This window comes from Chelonoidis abingdonii, chromosome 2, assembly GCF_003597395.2.
Source record: "Chelonoidis abingdonii isolate Lonesome George chromosome 2, CheloAbing_2.0, whole genome shotgun sequence".
NCBI lineage: Eukaryota > Metazoa > Chordata > Testudines > Testudinidae > Chelonoidis > Chelonoidis abingdonii.
The window spans coordinates 236625217-236648377 of record NC_133770.1 but is presented as its reverse complement, the minus strand read 5'-3'; the positions used below and the strand labels follow the sequence as shown (position 1 = coordinate 236648377).

At 40.2% G+C, this 23161-nt stretch overlaps 1 protein-coding gene across 1 annotated transcript in view; it reads right to left on the bottom strand.

The window, feature by feature from the left end:
* Positions 1–4688: 4688 nt before the first annotated feature.
* NKAIN3 (sodium/potassium transporting ATPase interacting 3) overlaps positions 4689–23161 on the bottom strand; it is a 293169-nt gene continuing 274696 nt past the window's right edge. Inside the window, exons 5-6 of the mRNA XM_075062029.1 lie at positions 16548–16608; positions 4689–4803 (exon numbers count right to left, since the gene is read on the bottom strand). Of these exons, the coding sequence (XP_074918130.1) occupies positions 4697–4803; positions 16548–16608 (168 nt within the window). The 3' untranslated portion in view covers positions 4689–4696. The remainder of the gene's footprint in view (positions 4804–16547; positions 16609–23161) is intronic.

The window sequence follows — 23161 nt, the reverse complement described above, 5'->3', positions numbered from 1 at the left end:
ACAGCCGTCTAGATGTTCACAGTGTCTCCCTCTTGTGGGAAGAAGTTAAAGAAGTCCAAACAAAAACTCACTATGCTCTCACAGCCCACAAAAAGCAGAGTGCTAGGTCTTCAAGGAGCCAAAGAGAGAAAAAAAGAGAAAAATGTCAGCTCATCTACTCTCTGAGAGGGCCAGGGAGACCTAGGCTTTCAAGCCATTTCCCTGGTCAGAAACCCCTGATCAGGGAGCTCTGAGTTGCAACTCTGCTCCTTCAGAATGCTGCCCTGGACTGAGCAGAGAGTCTCTATTCTAAGGACCTGCCTATCTCCAAGCTCCACAAGCCTCCTGGCTGCTCTGATTGTGCACAAGGGAGCGCTTTAACTCTTCCTGGCTGGGGTGAGGATCTGCCCCACCACAGTTTTATACAGGGATCACTTTTATAGCAAGTCTGGGTACCACCTCCTTGTTACTACTGGGACAGAACCCAGCAATTGTTTAATAGTGCGCAGCAACACTGCATAACAGTTTAGAACCGGAGCTGAAGAATACCCTATCCAATCTGCCTGTTGACCTGCAGGGCAGAGGCTAAAATAGATTTCTTTTCTCAGTTTTTGACTTATGATATTTTTGAAGGGGTGAGTCACAGTGCAAGTCCATTATTTTGAAGGAGAATACGAGAGTCAAGTACTGTCTCCATTGAAATCAATGTGAGTTCTACCATTGACTTCAGCAGGGCCAGGATTTCACGAAGTGTCTTTAGTGCTGATAGTGTTAAACTGGTTTTTATTTTGTGTAGCTCCCACAGATTTTGCTATTGGCTGCTGGGAACTTATCTATCCATGTGTTTCCACAACACCAATTGGATCCTGATGTTGGTTGATACTACTGCATACTTCTTCAGTGTAAATAATAAAGTAACATGAAGGGATAATTTAAGGAGCGGAATGGCCCTTGCTGTGTTTGTCTTCATTATTTACTTCAGAATGCATTGTGTTAGCTTAGTCTAGGAGCAATTTTGGATTTCAAGTTAATCTTGTGATGCATAAGCATCATGTACTTGGGGCAAGAGGGCATTACTGATGGGCAGGAGGGCATCAAAGGGATTTCAAGATCATCATAGAAGATTAATCCTTTGTATTAGTAAGGTGGGGCTGGTAAAGGAGGGCAAAAGTGGCACAGGAAATATGTGGGGTATGAATCTAACAATCAGCTTCCAGTTGAACACACAATTCCTTATCAGTGGTGCTAGATTGCTATAAAAAACAATCTACCAGAGCTGTGGCTTGAAAACTAGCTCCAGAAAAGCTGTCATTGATTAGACCAGGGTGTCTCAAAAATATTCATCTCATGACCCACGTCTCAAAAGATAGTGTGTCTGATGGACACCTCTGCATTCATGATCTCATGTTTCATCTCCCATGACATTCACAGTCATATAACATCTGCAACTACAGCAACTGCTTAAATGGAAAAGTGCTATTACCAAAATTGTTACATATTTTCAACTGTCTTAATGTGATTTAACACGTGGAAACAAGGGGGAGCAGCAAGCACCATATTACCAGCCGATTCTTCACAGAGCACCAGCAGATGCTCCGTGGGCCCCTGGAGCTCCTGAGACCATATCTGAGAACTGCCAGGTTACACACTTCATCTCCAAACAGACAATAACTGAAGAACCCATGGAACAAAAAAAGCATTTCATCTGTAGTCAGAGAAGTCCACCCACTCTTGATCACAGCTCCAGGCACTCCTGGGGGACATACGGGGCTGTGATTTCATCCTGCCTCCATCTTCAACAGTACATCATGCTCTTGGCTGACCCAACTGTTAATCTTTGGAGGTTTCTGGCGCAGACAGCTCAGAAAGATACAAGTATCCATATAAGCCTCCTAAAATACAGCTAGTCACTGCTGTCTTATAAAAACACTCTAAACCCAGGGGAATGCTTTAAATCTGGCAGCAACAATGTTGTTTCAGTGCCAGCTAGTAAAGCCTATTATCATTCTATTGTGACGGTCAGTCAAGCATATTCAAGTACTAGCCATTAACGACACATTGTGTTTCTCCTCATTGCCTGTCATTATAATACTAAAAGCATCTCACAGATTCCTAATGACAGTTTAAGTTAGGAACTGCTAGCCACTGTTTTGAAAGTTTCAGAAGCCTCCTGCTTTCAATAAGTTTAATTAGGATGTTTAGTGTCTTGTGATACTTATGGTTAGTGTCATACATAACACAGCTGAAATGCAGTCAGCCTTCTTCCTGGTCATCCCTGTACAATGCAATATAGTAACTATTGATTTATGATGAAAATTCTCTTCTAATAAAACGTAAGTCTAGAGGACTGCATTTCAAAAGGATTCAACCATACGAAGTCTTCTAGTTGGTGTGATGATATAATAGTGGATTCCAAATAACTGCACAGGTCATGACAGATAGATTGCTGCAGGGTCCAGTGCTACTCAAATGTTTATTATAGTAAGAAAAGATGTGACATCAATGAGACGTGGATCCATCGTATGGTGTCAGTGACACTCATGGCCTCAGGGTTAAGTCAGGCATTAAATATATATAGTGCCCATTTCATAGGGACATTGGAACCAACCCTGGTGAGTTGCATCTTAAAAGAATTTGTCACCCATCTTCAGATGCTGGTAAGAACAGGNGGGGGGGGGGGGGGGGGTAGGGACGGACAGGGGGTTCTAGAAAGCCACAGATACCTTACGTTGTTCCAAGAGGTACCTGCTTATGTCACTGTGATGTACAGCAAAGCGCATTGCTGGCATGTGGGTTCACCTTGGATGCTGAAATCCAAAATGGCACAGTATGGCTGAGGCAATGGGGGTAAGGTCAAGCCAAGGTTGCAAAGGCTGGAGAGGCAAATATTGTGGAACTTTGTGGGCCGGAAATTTCCAATATGGGATTCAAACATGTTATTGTGATTAGCGATGTTCTACTTAGTCCCAGGCAGGTCACCTGAATAGAGAACAAGATAATTTATCCAGTTCCCCAACATCAGATCCACAATGTATCAGCTGATGTCCCTCTGATTAGTGTATCTCTAAACTCTGTGGTACAGTTAAACCAGGTCATACCATCATTGTATTTAAATATACAAGCCTTAATGAGTAGGCGCACAGAATATTTGTTGATTTGGAAACTGGACAATTGAAGTATTCAAAGCAATATAGACACACTGGGGAAATGCTCTGTGGTGGGAGTTAGCGTACAATATCGGGGAACATCTGTGGATATGCATGGTGTCAATGGGCTTTGTAATTGTGGGTGGGGCCAAAACTGAGCGAGTGGCATTGCAACCTGGAACATGCAAGTTGCAATGCCACTCAGGTTTGGCCCTGCAGCCCATTCTGAGCAGTGCTGTGACTCCCTTGCACAAGGGTGCAACCCTACTCACTAAATTTTGGTCTTTCCACCCCACCTGCATCATGATGGGGCCAAACCTGAGTGTGCAGTGGGGTGACCTATGCTGCAGCTCCTCTCCCTTGCCATAGGGCTGACTCCTATACCAGGGCTCCATCCTGGGGGCCTACCCAGCTTTGTCTCTCTTCCAGATGCCCATGTCCCTGCTGCTCTGCTTGCAGAACTTCTCAGCAACAGCCTCAAGACCTGGGAGCTGCAGTCTGTGCCCACTGGGAAACCAGCCAGGGGAAGGGTGGCAGGGAGCCCTGGGCCGGGTGGGGCCTGGACATGAGGGGGTTCAATTGTGTGTACATTGTGAAAAATTCATGGGGTGGCCCCTGTACAACAGCACAATGTTAATAGAATTATGTCTACTGCTAAAAATGTTGCCAAGTCCTTGGGAATTCATTGCCACATCTTTATTGCCTCCCCCAAAAGAGAGTGGATTCACAGGGAGTTTATCACCCACTGTATAACTATATAAATATTAAACAATGTCAGGAAATAAACCTCTTGCTCATTTGACTGTTCACAACAGATGTTCAATGGTGTGCATAAATGAAATGTTATATTTCATAGAGTACAATGTTATAGTTTTTTTTAGTGTGGGTAATAATATATTATGTGTTAATTAATATAATAGTCTAGCAATGCCACCTGGCTGTTTCTTTACTAGAGATTACGGTATAATGAAACTTTTCCATTAAAAAGAGCCTTATGAGAGGGGAAAAAAAAAGCAGATTCAGCTCTCAAAATATGTTAGCTCTGACAATAGCCTTGATATAGAGGGAACAGGTATAAAATATTCTACTATTCAGTTATTAATTTTGGCTCCGTGGTGTTGCTGTCTGGATAATGCTTTTGTCTCTTGGACAATGGAAGTTTCCTGTAGTTCTGCTCAGATACAGGAGAGATTTGAACTTCCTTTGGTTAACCATTTGGTTCTTGGTATTGCCTGTATAACAAATGTTGAATCGCAACTGGAGGTTTTGTGGAAAATCTATTCCTTCTACTTCACATCCTTTTCCTGACTCATTTCATTTAAATGCAACTGAACTCCCACTGCCATCTCACGAGATGCACATACAGTTCAGAGCTATCCCTTTTAGACATATGCAGATGTTATATTTGCAACCGAGCATTTAGTGGTAATGAAATTTTATCAGTTGTTCCACTAAGAAAATATTTATAAAGGTTAATCATGTTTTAAAAAAATTTATTTTGCTTTGCCTCCAGACTCCACTTCTTAAAAAACATTCAGTAACTCTGACAAGCTGGTAACAAGCTTCTCAGTTCATTTTTTAAGAGAAAATGATTTACAAACAGGATAGTGACAGGTTTTTATGATTACAGATTTCACATCTTTTAGTCTCTCCAAAAGGCTCATGTAGATTGAGAGATCTACAAAGGAAGAAATGAAAAAAATGAAAAGAAGAGATATAAATAGACTTTTCATTAGGATGAATGATGGAAAGTATTAACCCCACTACAGCAATACGCCTTTTACATGTCTTCCTTTTCATTCTCTTTGACCTGCAATCATCTTCCTTCTGAGTAAAAGTTAACTACAGTCTGAAACACAAGTAAGAAGCGCAATAGCTGGAAATAAGTGTTTCCTCAAGCATTTATTACCCTTCAGAAAGTGTCCATCAGCTGAAGTGCTAGCCCCAAAATACGTTTAAGCAATGCTTAGCAACCAAGTAGGAATCTGTTATTAATGTTTAAGCTTGCCTGACAGGTTTCATTCCAAGAACTAGGCTTAACTTTTGTGCACAGAATAATTCAGAGAATATTTAATTAGGGAGAGTCTGAATCTCAAATAGTTCAGGATTTATTGTCTGCCCAAATGCTGCAATATTTTACATTAACCAAAGCTTCCAAAGAGAGGAGAGATGCTGCACACATATATTAAAATCACCTTTTTCACTGCAATTTTTCCAACATTTATCCCATTCAATCTATATCAATATATTTATATTTTAATCAGAATGGTGTAAGGCACCATTGACTGAGTATCTTAGGCATTTTCTTTTATCATGCAAAAGACTGAGATTGCAGGGCCTCTTCTCTACCTTAAAGCCCATTCTTCTGAGGTAATTGGTCTATCCAAATCCTTTCCTTACCATGTCAAGTAATTTCTTTGTTAGGAAAGTTGTCTGCTAAAGCTGATATAATTTAGTTATAGTTTTTTGTTGTTGTTTGTTTCCTTATTGACCAGAAGCCACTGATTCTATAAAAGTTAGATTTCTGTATATAATACAAATTTTCTAGAAAGTTGAGAAACAAAATGCCTATCTTGAAGATACTGATACCATGGGAGTGGGTTGGTTTTGATTTCTAAATAAGTTAGAAAAAATTCTTTGGCAAAGTGCTGGCCAACCTTATCTATTCCATGGCTTTTCCAATCTTTAAAACTCTCTCATTTGTAATTCACGTGAAAATCTGGTTTATTTGAAATGGATGTAATTGGTGAAGGAAAAGAGTTTCTTATCTCTAGTTTTATCCCAAACTGTGATGAGATATAAAAACCCCGCACTGGAGAACAAGGGGTTAAGAAGCAGCTCTGGGCCCAGGCGCCACTGCCTTACCACTCCTGCAAAGGCTGTACAAGCTGGAGGCAGAGCAGCTCAGAGGGAGATCTTATTGCTTGAGACCTGACAACACAGGCAGGTCTGTGGCAGGTAGTCTCCTCCCTGGCATTCCTCCTTTTCCATTACAGTTCTGTCTTGTGAGTCTGTCCCTTCTTTTGTGACTCAGCCCTTCAACCAGGTCACACATTCCTGTTCATCTCTTGTGTAGTACACAAAAGAGAGTGAAAAATCGGAACAGGGGATGGGACAACAATAGAAGCCATTCTTTTGGCAGGGAATCCAGCTGGGGAACACCCTGGATGCTCAAAAGTCCAGACCCCAAATCCCTGAACTAACGAGAAAGCCCTGAAACCCTTGCAGGCACCGAAAGACTTCCCTGGTATTGGACTCTCTTTTGTGTACTGCGGAAGGGGTGGACAGGAATGTGTGACTTGGCTGGAGGGCTGAGTCACAAAAGAAGGGACAGACTCACAAGACAGAACTGTAATGAAAAAGGGGGAATGCCAGGGAGGAGACTACCTGCTGCAGACCTGCCAGTCTGCTAGGCAGCACTGGTGTTGCATGTTCCCTTCCACACAAACCCATAGAACAGTCTTTGCCAGAGGCTATGTGCACACTTCTGGAGGGCATGATTTTTTATTGATCCATGGTAACCTAGCAATATTTACACTGCATCAGTTTTCTTATTCAACAAAGACCCAGTGTTTGGATAGATTAAAGCATGCCCAATCCGCTATTGCTTTGAGCTGGCTGGCTTGATACTATTGTATGATATTTGGAATAGCTAGGGTGGACTACACAAAGTAGCTGCACTTATCTTGGTCCTTTTTATGCCATATAAATTTTAAAAATATTCTCTGGGCAGGTGGGTCTTGTTAGCCAGGTCAGGCCATCCACCTAGGAGAAGGAACTCTGATCTCAAGAATGTCAGGCATGGCCAGCCAGCTTGTAAATGTTGTGCCAATCACACATGCTCTATGGGTCTTCATCCTCAGGAAGTATGTAAGTACAGTGCTAGGGTATCCCTTGGAAGCAAAGTGCAACTGATTCACCTGACAGCTGTGGAATGTGGGCAAAGGCTAAAGAAATGAGTCCAAGAACTAGGCCTGGCTTCCCTGAATGCAGGAACATGACTGGGATATCAAGGGAAGTAGCTGAGATACTGAATAGAAGGAGAGTGGACTTTGCCTGAATACAAGAGACAAAGTGGAAAGGATTGAGATTCATGAACATCTTGGAGGGTTAATGAGTCACACAACGAAATGGCTGGAAAGAATTATTGAGAAAAGACTCTGCAAGGAAATGGAGCAGCAAGTAAGTAACAACCAATCTGGGTTTATGCCAGAAAGGTCATCAATGGACGCAGTGTTTGCAGCCTGATTATTGCAGGAGAAGTATAGGGAGAAATGAAAGCAAATGCATTTAGTGTTTGTGGACCTACAACAACAGGTTTATGACAGAGTTCCTAAGGAACTGACATGGTGATGCCTGCAGTCACTCAGCTTGCCATAGATATATATTCAGATTATCATGGATATGTATGAGGGTAGCATAAGAGTAGTGAGAAGTTGCTGTGGCTACAGTGAATCATTCACTGTGAGAGTACTCCTGGGTCAAAAAAATCAGCCTTATGCCCATTCCTATTTATGATTGTAATGGACACCTTGCCAAGGGGATCAGAGGAGAGGCTCCATGCAGCATGCTTTTCGCTAATTACATTCTGTTATGCCACGATGATAAATACAAACTGGAAAGGGACTGTTATGGGGTGTCCATACACCATGCTAGCTCAGCAACCAAAGGGTTAATACAGGCACTACTGGCCACTGCTGACTGGCAGCCTCACAGCAGCTGAGAGGATAAAAGGGCTGGGAAGCAGAAGGGCAGGGTGGCTACCAAAGGAGTGAGGAGGCTGGAGAAAGGAGCTCCTGCCAGCAAACTACTAAAGAGCCATCCATAAACAACAGCCCATAAGGGGGTGAACTGTCCCACAAGCTGGAGAGCCTGCAGAGATCCAGGGAAAGCTAGGAAGGATCTCAGGTCACTGAAGAATCCTGATCCTGCTTATCTAGCTCAAGGGCCCTGAGCTGGAACCCACTAGAGTGGGTGGGCCTAGTTTTCCCTACTAACCCCCTGCTGGTCAGACTTGGGAGTAAACATAGTGTTTTCAGCCTCCTGGGCACTGGGAATAGATGGCTGCCCTGCCAGGCTATGTGAGCTCAGGGGCTACCCCATACCTGGAAAGAGGGGGGGCTATTCCACTGATGCACCGTCTCACAGGGACCTAGAATGATGGAGGGCTGCATTAGAAGAAAATGATTGATGAATCAGTTGACAAAAGATGAAACACATACTCTGCTTCATTGAGAGGGAAAGGAGATGCTAGTAAAGCTAGATGAGACTGAGTTAAAGTCTACGCAACAATTCAAATATTTCAGGTCAGCGTTGAGCCATGATGGGAATGTCGATGAGCATGTTAGGAGTCATAAGAAGAACACTTGACACAAATGGAGGGAGTTGATGGAAATTCTCTGTGATAAAAGAACATGAAAAGTAAACTAAAGAACAAAGAGTATTAGACCATGACAAGTCAGATGTCTTCAAATCACCAGGGCCTGATGAAATGCATCCTAGAATACTCAAGGAGCTGAGTGAGGAGATATCTGAGTTATTAGCAATTATCTTTGAAAAGTCATGGAAGACGGGAGACATTCCAGATGACTGGAAAAGGGCAAATATAGTGTCCAGCTATAAAAAGGGAAATAAGGACAACCCAGGGAATTACAGACCAGTCAGCTTAACTTCTGTACCTGAAAAGATAATGGAGCAAATAATTAAGCAATCAATTTGTAAACACCTAGAAGATAAGGTGATAAATAACAGTCAGCATGGATTTGTCAAGGACAGGTCGTATCAAACCAGCCTGATAGCTTTCTTTGACAGCATATCAAGCCCTGTGGATGGTGGGGAGGAAGCGGTAGATGTGGTATATCTTGACTTTAGTAAGGCTTTTGATACTGTCTCACATGACCTGCTCATAAACAAACTAGGGAAATACAACTTTAGATGGAGCAACTATAAGGTGGGTGCATAACTCATTGGAAAATCATTCTCAGAGAGTAGTTACCAGTGGTTCACAGTCATGTTGGAAGGGCATAATGAGTGGGGCCCTGCAGGGATCGATTCTGGGTCTGGTTCTGTTCAATATCTTCATTAATGATTTAGATAATGGCATAGAGAGTGCACTTATAAAGTTTGCGGTTGATACCAAGCTGGGAGGGGTTCCAAGTGCTTTGGAGGATAGGATTAAAATTCAAAATGTTCTGGACAAACTGGAGAAATGGTCTGAAGTAAATAGGATGAAATTCAACAAATGCAAAGTACTCCACTTAGGAAGGAACAATCACTTGCACACATACAATATGGGAAATGACTGCCTAGGAAGGAGTACTGCGGAAAGGTAACTGGGGCTCAAAGTGGATCATAAGCTAAATACAAGTCAACAGTGTAACACTGCTGCAAAAAATGCAAACATCATTCTGGGATGTATTAACAGGAGTATTGTAAGCAAGACATGAGAAATAATTCTTCCACTCTGCTCCACGCTGATTTGGCTTCAACTGGAGTATTATGTCCAGTTCTGGGTGCCACATTTCAGGAAAGATGTGGACAAATTGGAGAAAGTCCATAGGAGAGCAACAAAAATGATTAAAGGTCTAGAAAACATGACCTATGAGGGAAGATTGAAAAAATTGGGTTTGTTTAGTCTGGAAAAAAGAAGACCGAGAGGGGACATGGTAATAGTTTTCAAATACATAAAACGTTGTTACAAAGAGGAGGGAGAAAAATTTGCTTCTTAACGTCTGAGGATACAAGAAGAAGCAATGGGCTTAAATTGGAGCAAAGATGGTTTAGGTTGGACACTATGAAAAACTTCCTAACTGTCAGAGTGGTTAAACACAGGAATAAATTGCCTAGGGAGGTTGTAGAATCTCCATCATTGGGGATTTTTAAGAGCAGGTTGGACAAACATTTGTCAGGGATGGTCCAGATAATACTTAGTCCTGCCTTGTGTGCAGGCGACTAGACTAGATGACCTCTTGACATCCCTTCCAGTTCTATGATTCTATGATTAGACTAGCTATGATGTGTGGGCTGTAATGATAGCCAATGAAGAAGAGAGAAGAACTACTTCATGCTGTCATAATAAGAATGCTCAGGTGAAGACTGGGCAAGATGAGAGCTGGGCTACATAATGAAATGATGTGAGTCATGATACAGGTAGCGTCCCCATCATAGAAAAGCCCAGGGAGTATTGACTGAGATGGTTGGGTCACATAAGATGATACGTGAGCTAGAGAGTACAAGACCTAGAAGTTATGAGGCAGAGCCCACGAGGAAGACCGCAAAGTGGCAGTTTGCTACATTGAAGGAGGATATGAAGAAGGCTGGTATCAGCTTGGAAGATGCACTTGATAAAGAACACTTGCAGATGAAGAACAAGTGCCATAGACTCCAATTGACAGGATAAGGCAAAGGTGAAGAAGAAATTCTAAAATTCTCTATATTCCTGCTAGAGTTTAATCAGAGATAATTTTAGGAAGATTTTGAAATTTGAAAGACATCTTTGGCAAAACAGTGACACTTCTTGAAGTAAAATTGCCTCCACAAACCAATGAGAGCTGCTGAAAAAAGACCTGATATTCTAAGTACCAATGAAGGCTCAGTCTCGCGAGCTACTTCTACAGTAAACAAATGTTGACAGGAAGTAAATGAGTGTATCAGTGTCCTAAACAGAAGAACTACTAGTGATTCAACAAAAATAAGAACCAATCCAAACCTTTGGTCTAAATTAAAAAGTCACAAAGCACATTTAATTCACATTGTTTAAAATTCTTTTTCAGTTCAAAGTGGTAGCTTGGTTCCAGCCAAGAGCAAAAGCAACAAAATGTCATGAAAAGGCTGTTGCATCAAATCCACGTCTATGATGCAACAGTGCCTGTTCGCCAAGATTTGTAGCTCAGTTTTGCAGATCTGAATGGTTTATAAAAACAATGTGGATACGTATCCAAATGTTGGGGAGCTTATCTCAACTGGACATCAAGCTTTTTGGATACCCATCAGTAGCTTTTAGCCTTCTGCTAGATTCTGAGATTTTCAAATACTAATAGAAAAATATCACCCTCATAACTGCAAGATCCTTGATGGTTTGAACTGAAAAATGATTTTTTTAAGTCTTGTTTCTTGAGATTATCATCTTAAAAATATATTATAAAACAGTGGAAAAGATATCATTCTCATCTACAACAGGACCAGCTCATCTTGTCAATCATTTGAACGAGAAGTATTAAAATGCATTTTAATAAGTAAATATAAATGTTTTCTTTTTGTTTCTGTTATTCTTAAATGTCTGAAAGACTTTTTCCACAGACTTGGCAAAAAAAATAATAATAAACACAAATTCAGCCACACTGACACATTGTCCAAACTTTTGAGGGACTAAAATATGTTTATTGAATCCCCTTCTTAATATGCATCTATCTTAGATTTAAATATAGTGTCGCTCAGTGTTTTGGGGGTTTTTTTGCTTTGTTTTTTGCTAGCCTGCAATGCTGTAACAAAGATCTTTGTAACTGTGAAAGTCTCTTGACCCTATTTCAAATAAACAGAACCAAATTCTCTGTGAGAATTTAGCCCTTAGTATTGAAAAGTACATCAGAGAAAGAAAACCTATGATGTCGTTCTGGTGACTGAGAAAATCTAGTAAAATTTTAGCCTATGCCCAAGAGAATTTGGAAAATTTATAGCTGAAAAAGTGAAAAGGCCAAAGCACACCGATGGAGAGCTAAATTAAAAAAACTTTCACTGGATATGTAAAATTACCATTTGCATCCAACAACAAAACATTGCTTGTCTTTGGTAAATAGTGAAGACAAGTAAAAACTGACCGAGCTCTATAAAGTTCTAAAACACATGCACCCAGGCTGTTTTTGTGTTCTGTATCACTTGCTGTATTTTGCACCCTAATTAAATGTGTTAGGATCTGAGCCTGTGAAGTATTGAGTGGCCTCTATGATAGATATGGCAGTATCCTGCTATATCCTTGGGAGACCATATTAAATTAAATATCCTTGGGGTTTATTATATTAAATGAACAGTTTATGTATTATTGTGAGCTGGGACTGTATGTAAACTCTTTTGGCTGTGTAGGGGTGGGGAATATGACAGATGTGAGACCTGGGAGTTCAAATGACTATACTGAAAATGTGTCGACAAGACTAGAATTTTTGGGCACAATAAGTGGTAAGAGGATTTCACGGAGGATACCTAGGGAGAGGTTAATGCAAATGTCCTACCTCTGATTATGCAACAATCTAGCCTTTGAACTTACACTCTGAGAAGAAGGAGATTGTCTACTGATTACCTGTTCCTGGAAACTGGTGATCAGAGGTCAAAGATGTATTAAAAAATGGCTGAACTTCCCAGCTTTTTCTGGTTCTGAATATGAGACAGTTGTGAACCTATCGCCATAGGAAAAACCCAGTTGTGGGTTTTGAAGGACTGACACCTACAAGATCCTGAGGTTAGAGTCGGGGTTACCTCTGGTAAGCTTTTTAGCACACATGCAAGTTCTTTTAGTGTTTTGATGTTTTCTCTGTAATGCTTTCATTTTAAGAATAAATATCGTTGCTTAGAAAGAGCAGTGTGCTGACTTGTAATTATTGGCAATTACACTGTTCATAGCCTTAAGAGAGAAAACAAAGCACAAATGCTGGCCTTTTTAGGCAGTCTGGCTTGCAGGGAATCTCACAGTATTAGTAGGGAACTGTGCAGCCTTAAGAAACCCTGGTCAGGAGGGAGAGAGAGATGTGGGTCTACCCCCAAGAGAGGTGATAGCAGGGAGTTGGAAAGCTTTAAGCATGTGCCCTTGAGGGACCACAAAGAGGGAATACACGCACAGTTACTCTGAAACTGACACACCCTCAACTTTCCATTTTGTCAAAGGGAATTGATGGAACACACCACGGAATACTCAGCAGCTTGCAAGAGCAGTCCAGAGTTAATTCTAATTTTGCAGATGTCAATGAGTTTTGTGAAGTAGGATCAAGGCTAATGCACTTGACTATAAACCTGCTGTCAGGTGCTGAATACAAATGGTATAGTATTTATAGCAGGTGCTTACACTTTCCAATAGTATTTTCTATTTTCTAGTGAGAGACAACTATGCATTTCTTTACGTACATCATCACTAAAACACTTGCCATATGAAGCACACTATTATTTAGGATTGAGCAATAATGAGAACAGAAAACTACTTACTCAAAAAGTAAAGAGCCAGTCTTCAAAGGTCCGAGTGCATGAAGCATCTTATTAATAAAACAGTTGATGGACACTTCCTTTCTAATCAGTGCATCCACCAGCCCTAATCATTTGATGTTTCTATTCTATGACATTTGCTGCTATGTTTCTGGTAATGAAATACCCAGATCTGAATGTAATGTACCAGGTGCAGTCCTATCAGAGCCATATATATAAGGACAATTATTATCTCCCCACTCCCATCCCCAAATGATCCATTAAACAAGAACTCTGTTTATGCACCTCAAAACACAATGGCTTTTTTGCGGTCACACTGCACTGCACACTCATTACTAATTTGCTGGCCATTACCATCCCTAAATGTCTCTCAGAATTAGTGTTATCTGGAGTTCTCCTTAACATTCAAAACATTTGTTTCAGGTTATTGCCCCCAGCTTTCATCTTTCTAACTCACTATGTTAGTCTCTGTTCATATTTGTAATTTTTCTTGGGCCTCTCTGTATTATATCTGTCTCTCTGATATTTGCATCTCTTCCCAACTTAGTATTGCTATTTCCTCTCTGTTCCAGACCTAAAAGAAGATGTTAAGTAGACTTGGCCTTAGACTCATGCATGTTGTACCCCAATAGAGAATTCCCTTCAGTGAAATATATTACTATTTATACTATGTAATTACAATTCGTTTATGGTCCTTCATACAGTTTTCAAGCAAAATATGGCAGTTTCCATCAGTCAATTTGAATTACAATTTTCAATACGATTTTGAGAGACATTATCACATGCATTTCTAAAATCCAAATGAATTTCATGAAGTTCTTTGAAGAAAGCAACCAAGTTTGTCAAGATTTAGTCTTTCTAAAATGTTTGTTGCTTACTACTTACACTCTAGCTGTCTAGTGATTTTTCTCTTGACATTTATTACATTATTTTCCTAAAGGGTGAAGTTAGACTATGTAAGTATTTGTGTATGAGAAAGTAAGTGCCAGGACCACTCTTCCTTTCTTTTTTTAAAGGCTGGTACCACATTTATTTTTATTCACTCTTCGAGTATCCTTGTGGTTCTCCAGGGCTTTTAAAAATAATGAAGATAGTTGTGTGGTGTATAGTTTGTTAGCTAATTCCTATAATATCCTTAGAAATGCTGTGACTCAGAGACTCCTTGGCAAAGGATCTCCTGTTCTTTGCAAACAGCTCTCACCTCAGACTTGATAAACTCACTACATAAACCATGTATTACAGGATATTTATCCATAAAGAGCAACATGTAAGGTATCTACAGAAAGCTTGTTATTTGTCAAGACTCATAACGACTGTGAGATGTATTTTCTGGGTAACATTTATGGAATAATGTATTTATATTGAAAGTATGCCTTATGGACTTGAAGTAGAGATTAGTCACCAGGCGGTAATGTGTTTCGATGATGACCCATTCAAGCAAGAGGAAGCTGTCACCTCTCCCTAGTCAGCTGGTGAGGTAAATGCAAGATTTTATTATCCACCCTTGCCACATCCCAGAAAAGTGAATGCAAAACCATAAATCAGTGACAGACAATTAAAGCCACTTAACGGTAAAAAGAAACTCTGGAACAAAGCAGGGATTCACCCTGCCTGCAACTAGAAACAAAAGACTGTTTTCAGTATAAAAGAGGATTATGAAAGGCACTTTCAATCCATTCACAGAGGAAAACCCCTGGCAGAGTGGGGCGCTTTCATGAATGTTGGGATTATTTGGTTTCGTTATTGAGAAACCAGACAACTATGTCTTAGACTGAACGCTGGGACGAAATCTACTATGTTAGATAAGAAAGGCAACTATTGATAACTGTAAACCTAGGTTCACATTTTATATTCTATTTTCTATCATTACCACTGTTTCCACCGCTCTCTTGTTTCTAGTTAAATCTTTATTCTTTCTTAAATAAACCTACCTTTGCTTTATCCTAAGTGCTCACAAGTCCTGTGTATTTTACGGGAGCATTGGTTTAAGGGGAAACTGGGGTGCCCTGCACACCTTTGGGTGTACAGCAGGGATTGACAACCTTTGGCATGTGGCCCATCAAGGAAATCCGCTGGCAGGCCGGGACGGTTTGTTTACCTGTAGCATCCACAGGTTCAGCCAATCGCAACTCCCACTGGTCACGGTTTGCTGTTCCAGGCTAATGGGGGCTGCAGGAAGCAGTGTGGGCCAAGGGACGTGCTGGCTGCCGCTTCCTGCAGCCCCCATTTCCCTGGAACGGCAAACCATGGCCAGTGGGAGCTGTGATCGGCTGAACCTGCAGATGCTGTAGGTAAACAAACTGTCCCGGCCCACCAGTGGATTTCCCTGATGGGTCGTGTGCCAAAGGTTGCCAATCCCTGGTGTAGAAGATCTGGAATTTCTGTGAGTCAGGGATTAAATATCACAGGAGAACAATTCAAAGGGACTCAGGGATGCACTGATTGTTAATGTGCAAGGCAATAGAAGGGCTGGCATAAGCCCAGAGAAGAGTGTTTGAGTGGCTGAAACGCTAGTGGCGCTAGGGCACTGACACCCGGCTTCAACTAGACGCAGGGGGTAAGAAGCTGACTTACAGTCCTGGGAACTCTGGGAGTCACATACATTAGCTGGACTGACTGTTTTGTTCATATTCAGGTTTTTGAAGAGTTTTCTTACTTGCTTTTGATCAATACTTATTTTATAGAGTCTTCCTTCCTTCCTAACTTTGCAAACTACTTAGTTTTATTTTTTCTTGTTAAAGGCAAATTTAAAATGTGAGAGCTGCATTTCAGGTGTCTATTGGCTGTAACAGTACTGTGCGTGTGTCCACTGCAGTGCAATGATAGGTGTATTGTTCATTGCCAATGTGACTTCTCCAGTACCCTACCATTAACTTCACTGTTGACCCTCTGGTTATTTTTAAACCCAAGGTTAAATATCTTCAGGACACATTTTCAAAGGGGCCTCAATCCAAGCTGTTTTTACATATACCAAACCTTGGGCATACACACTCTTGCTCACATTTTTGAGCAATATGGCTTTAATGTGGCTGTGGTAGTTCACAAAATCCATCTAGGTGGGTTTTGGACACAATTATTCTATCATGAGAGTGTTTGCAGAAACAAAATTGTCTGTGTGCAAATGAAGGCTACATTTTGCAAATTTGGTTCTTTGTCTCTATACTTGGCTATTGCAAGACTAAGTCTCACCCCAGACACTGTAGCTCCAGAGATGAGAAGATGTGTATCAGTACTTACAGCTGTCCTCTTCTTCCATGAAAACACTGATCACGTAACAGGCATACACAAAACCAATCAACTGCATGAAAATAAGAGGAAAATAATTTGTTAGTTAGAAAATGCACAAACAACACTCAATAAATACAGCAGCCAAGATTGTATTTCAAAAAATTTGTTCTTTCATTTTCTTAATTTAAAAGCAAATTTCAGCACGTGATCATACAAAGACACATTGTACAAACCTTACCCATTAAACTTCACTGCCCAAGAAATCTATATTCTCAGAATCATAGAATACTAGGTTTGGAAGGGACCTCAGGAGGTCATCTAGTCCAAGCCCCTGCTGAAAGCAAGACCAATCCCCAGAAAGATTTTTTTCCCTAGCTCCCTAACTGGCCCCTTCAAGGATTGAACTCCCAACCCTGGATTTAGCAGGTCAATGCTTAAAACACTGAACTATCCCTCCCCTCAGAAAATATACTGAGTATATAGATAATATAGCCAAGTGTTCAACCTGTTTAATATGAAAGCCTTGTAGAAATGTTGGGGGTTACCCTCCTCTGGGATTTTTTTTTAAAGATAACTGCAATCTGGTCTATTTCAAACATAAAATTGCTCTTCACACACATTTATGAGGACCCAGAGTAAGCTGTTTCTAACAGAGATAATTTAACATTATCTAGACAGGGTACATTTAAGGCAAGAAATCATGCCAACCCTGCCTTTAACTTTGGTTGTGCCAGCATCTTTATAAGCTATACCAGGGAGCCTGCTCAAAGACAAAAAGGAGTAGAATTTCACTTTTGTTTACGATTGTTCCCAGTCAAATGTGTTCTATCATCTGTATGTGGCACTCGAAGCTAAGTGATAGACACTGTGTGAGGAACTCCCCCTGCCTGTATAGAAAAGAGAACATCAGTCGTTTCTACATCACCATCCTCCTCCTTGAAGCCTCCAGAGGCCTCATGCGGGGGACTGGACTACATGACCTCTCGAGGTCCCTTCCAGTCCTATGATTCTATGATACAAGAGAGGCACGGGGTCTACTTTTATCTCTTCACCAACCCTGTAGGGAACTCCTTGAGCTGTTGCTACAGCCTGTTGTAAGCCTTCACACGGGTCATTAAATCTGACCCTTAGCATTTCATTTATAGATTTAATACTGTAGGCACTACTTGTGGATGCTTTTTCATTAAAGCAATTTCAGTACAATCTTCAAACAATGTTTAATCCAGAAAAACAGTATGTTTTTTTGCCATCATCTCTCATATCTAGCACTCCAGTTGGCCCAATGATAGAACACACATTGTACACTACATGACTGGTAAAATCAGGGTAAGGTACTTGTGACCTAATTTGCTATATTAATTTTTTTTGCAATGTTAAGGATGGGTATTTATACCTAAAATATGCTATTATCTATAGGAAAGCTCTTGGGTATGATGTTATGTTCAAGTGATAGTAAACATGGCTGGTTCCCAATTATATAAGAGTTCATGATACAAAACCATTATTGGCACGTTCAAACTGTCTTATAAAGGGTATAGAGTGTATATATTATACTGACACCTGCTTAGCGAAAGCAGCAATATAAGAAGTAAAGTTTTGTAAACAGCCATAGCAATGCTAATAAACACTGTCTCCTCAGTTTGCACCATGTAAAAGACATAGGAATGCCCTGAGGTTCTCTCTCTCTTTCTCTGTCCTCTCTCTATTTTCACCCATCAACCCTCCCCTAAGCAAACATACAGTGATACACATTTTGAGCTCAGATCCAAACCTGGTAGTTCTCTTCAACTTCAGAAAACAGAAGGTCAATGCACAAAAGCATTAAGCATTTTAGTGTACTAAGTCGCTTTGCTACCATCATAGATGAGGATCACCAAAGTTATGTATTTTGTGCTACTGGATAATTACTTTAGCCTTAAAAGCCTCCCCAGAACCCTTTATTTAATTGTTTTTTCGCTTCCACACAGGGCAAGTAGTGTTCTATGTCAGTCTCAGAAAAATTTTAGATTGCCATAAGAACCTTAAAAGCAGTATCATGGTATTGCTAGCCCTGCACAGCTAGAAGTGGTCTCAGGAAAATGCAGTCTGTCATGGCAGCATACCCATTGATTCCAAGATTTTTCACTCACCATGCCCACAATCACTAGTCCTCCCATATTTCTTAAACTCCATATCACACCAGGTCTAAGTCAAACTCCATATCTCAAACACTGCATTCCTGTGAGTCAGTAATGAACTATGGTTTCTGCATGGTGTGGAAAGGCACTGGACTGCTGGAGAGTCTATCTATTTTGTTTTGCCTTTTATAATAAGTTGTTCTACAAGAAAAAGAAACAACTACATATTTAAAGTTCTTCGGGAAATTAACTAACGGTGGTGAATTCAGAAGGTGCAAGTGATGATAATGGGTGTGCAGCGGCGTCTACACTACAATTTCCTCCATGTCTGGAAACCTCTGCTTGTGCTATACAAATTTCAGCATAGAGTGTGCTTATCAACTTCCCTTTGACTGTTGGCTATTAATTATTTGTCTTGTGTGATGTGGTCACCTAAGTCATTTGGTTTTATTTCTGCACTCTAAAATTGTTTGAATACAAGAACAATGACCAAAGGATGCTCAATAGCATGCATTTCCTGTATATACTTCCAGTGGAATAATTATTTGTGGAAAAAATTGTGGAACGTGTGTGATTTGCAGACATTTACACAAATAAGCTGTGTGGTCTAGTTGTCAAGAACAGTGAATAATATGACGCTACAAATAACAGAGCATTTTTTTGTATTATACAATCAGTTCTAATGAAAACTCTTCTACCTGTTATCCATGCCATTGTCATCTGCTGATTGGATTACTGCAGTGCTATATATGTGGGGGTGAGTCTTGAAGACCACAGGTTCTGACTGACTAGTGTTCACTGGCAAACTCAGAAAAACTGTCATTGGCTATAAGCATCAGAACAGTAACATCATGCCACTTGGAAATTTCAGTTGCTGCAGAAGGTCGTTTGTTATTTGCTTAAAATAACTTTTCATAGGAAATATGTTATTCCTGTTCCTTGATCTGCACTGCTGCCAATATATTTCAGATGATATTCAAGGCATAGGCTTTGACCTAAACATTTTTAGATGATTTGAGACCTAGTTATAAGAGAGAATAGTATGTTATTTATCCATCCATTATCATGAAATGATCCCTATCCTTCCAACACAGCTCTGAGATTCCACAAAGTTCTATCTTACACCTCTCCAATTCTTTGGTCACAATGGCAAGCTTCCCTTCATACATGCGCCTCCTATTTCATGTTCCTACTCTGATGATTCATTTATGAAGGCTCAGTCATTCTTGTTCTTGGTGCTATCTTCAGGCACTATATTTCCCCCAGGAGAGACAGTGGGATTACATTTATCTTATCCAAGGAGACATCAGAGTGTGTGTCTGGATATAATCTAATGATAGAATCATTAAAATTGGCCTGCGGGCAAAGCCAATCAATATGTCAATCATACAGGTATATGTCCCTACAACAGCAGTTTACAATTATATGATTGATGAGTTCTATGAATGACCTGAAGAAACACTTACTGAAACACCAGATAAAGATATCACCCTTCTATATGGGGACTTGAATGCAAAAGTTGGAGTTGCAAACTCTCATAACGAAGTAATGGGAAATAATGGTCTGGGCTAACAAAATGAGAGAGGAAGGTGGTTAGTTGAATTCTGCTTCTATAATCATTGAGTCATTGTAGGTGTAGGTCTTGCTGGGCATGAGTAGATTGAATATAGCTTGATTTGAGTGCAAGGCTAAACTAAACAAGTTCATGGCAGGCTGTGTGCTGAAGATGGTGTTTTCAGGCTAGTTGAGGTAGGTGGGAATACCCTGAACTGTTAAGCTTGAAATGTACATAAGGTGATTGATCCTTATATGTGTTGCAAAGTGATTGGTTCTTACATAATCATACAATGTCCAAACCAATAAGATTCAAGAAACATAGTTGTTAGTAACTAGGAAAAATGTATGCAAACTGTGTAGTGTGCGATATGATTTGAAATTGCATCTGGGCCTGGCCAGTGAGGGCATAGAGCTGTTACATGCCTAATGTAATGCTGACACTTAAAATTAAAAAAGTCATAGAGCAGTTTTTAAACTAAGGACTGGGGGAAAGCCGACAGGTATGGAGGAGCACATGGTTTGGACAGGATCTATTAATGGAGATTCTCTATATCCTAGTAAGGAGGAGAGGATGGACAATGATAAAATATGGGTAGTATCTGGGGATAAGAAACAGCCAAATGAGAAGAGTCCTATTCAATTATATCATGTAATGGTAGACAGTTAAAAAGTGACAAGTTTTTAAAGTCCTTATATATATAAATGCTAGACATCTAAATAATAAGATGGGTGAACTAACGTACCTCATATTAAATGAGGATATTGATATAATAGGCATCACAGAAACTTGGTGGAATGAGGATAATCAATGGAACACAGCAATACCAGGTACAAAATATATAGGAAGGACAAAACATGCTGGTGGTGGAGTGGCTCTACATTTGAAAGAAAACGTAGAATCAAATGAAGTAAAAATCATAAATGAACCCAACTGTACCATACAATCTCTATGGATAGTAATTCCATGTTATAATAATAAGAATACAGCAGTAGGGATATATTACCAACCACCTGACCAGGATGAAATCTCAGGGAGATTAGAGAGGCTATAAAAATAAAAAACTCAATAATAATGGGGGATTTCAAATATCTCCATACTGACTGGGTACACGTCACCTCAGGATGGAATGGAGAGATAAAGTTTCTTGACACCTTAAATGACAGCTTCTTGGAGTGGCTAGTTCTGGAACCCACAAGAGGAGAGGCAATTCTTGATTTAGTCGTCAGTGGAGCACAGGATCTGGTCCAAGAGGTGAATATAGCTGGAGCACTTGGTTACAGTGACCATAATATAATTAATTTTAACATCCCTGTGGCAGGGGAAACACCATATCAGCCAACACTGTAGCATTTAATTTCAGAAAGAGGAAATACATAAAAATGAGGAAGTCAGTGAAACAGAAATTAAAAGATACAGTGCAAAAAGGGAAATCCCTGCAAGCTGCATGGAAACTTTTTAAAGACACTATAATAGAGGCTCAAATTAAATGTATACCCCAAACTAAAAAACATAGTAAGAGAACCAAGAAAAGTGCCACGGTGGCTAAACAACAATGTAAAAGAAGCAGTGAGAGGCAAAAAGGCATCCTTTAAAAAGTGGAAATTAAATCCCAGTGAGGAAAATAGGAGCATAAACTCCAGCAAATGAAGTGTAAAAATATAATGTGGAAGGCCAAAAAAGAAGTTGAAGACCAAGTAGCCAAAGACTCAAAAAGTAATAGCAACATTTTTTTAAAATACATCAGAAGCAGGTAACCTGCTAAACAACCAGTAGGGCCACTGGATGATCGAGATGCTAAAGGAACACTTATCATTCTTCACAGCTGAGGATGTGAAGGAGATTTCCAAAACTGAGCCATTCTTTTTAGGTGACAAATCTAAGGTACTGTCCCAGCCTAAGGTGTCATTAGAGGAGGTTTTGGAATAAATCTATAAACTGAACAGTAATAAGTCACCAGGACCAGATGATATTCACCCAAGAGTTCTGAAGGAACTCAGATGTGAAATTGCAGAACTAGTAACTGTGGTATCTAACTGATCATTTAAATTAGCTTCTGTACAAATGACTGGAGGATAGCTAATGTGACACCAATTTTTAGAAAAGGGTTCCAGAGGTGATCTTGGAAATTACAGGCTGGTAAGAAACCATAGTAAAGAATAGAATTGCCAGACACATAGATGAACATAATTTGTTGGGGAAAAGTCAACATGGTTTTTGTAACAGGAAATTATGCCACACCAATCTACTAGAATTCTTTGAGGAAATCAACAAACACGTGGACAAGGGGGATCCAGTGGGTATAGTGTACTTAGATTTTCGGAAAGCCTTTGACAAGGTCCCTCATCAAAGGCTCTTAAGCAAGGTCAGCGGTCATGGGATAAGATGGAAGGTCCTTTCATGCACTGGTAACTGGTTAAAAGATAGGAAACAAAGTGCAGGAATAAATTGCCATTTTTTAGAAGGGAGAGAGGTAAATAGTGGTGTCCCCCAGGGATCTGTACTGGGCCCAGTCTTATTCAACATATTCATAAATGATCTGGAAAAAAGAGTAAACAGTGAGGTGGCAAAATTTGCGCATGATACAAAACTGCTCAAGATAGTTAAGAACCAAGCAGACCACGAAGAGCTACAAAAGGATCTCTCAAAACGGAGTGACTGGACAACAAAATGGCAGATGAAATTCAATGTTGATAAATGAAAAGTAATGCAGACTGGAAAACATAATCCCCACTATATGTATCTAAAATGATGGGGTCTAAATTAGTTGTTACCGCTCAAGAAAGGTCTTGGAGTCATTGTGGATAGTTCTCTGAAAACATCCACTCAGTGTGCAGCGGCAGTCAAAAAGGCCAACAATGTTGGGAATCATTAAGAAAGGAATAGATAATAAGACAGAAAATATTATATTGCCTCTATATAAATCTATGGTATGCCTACATCTTGAATAG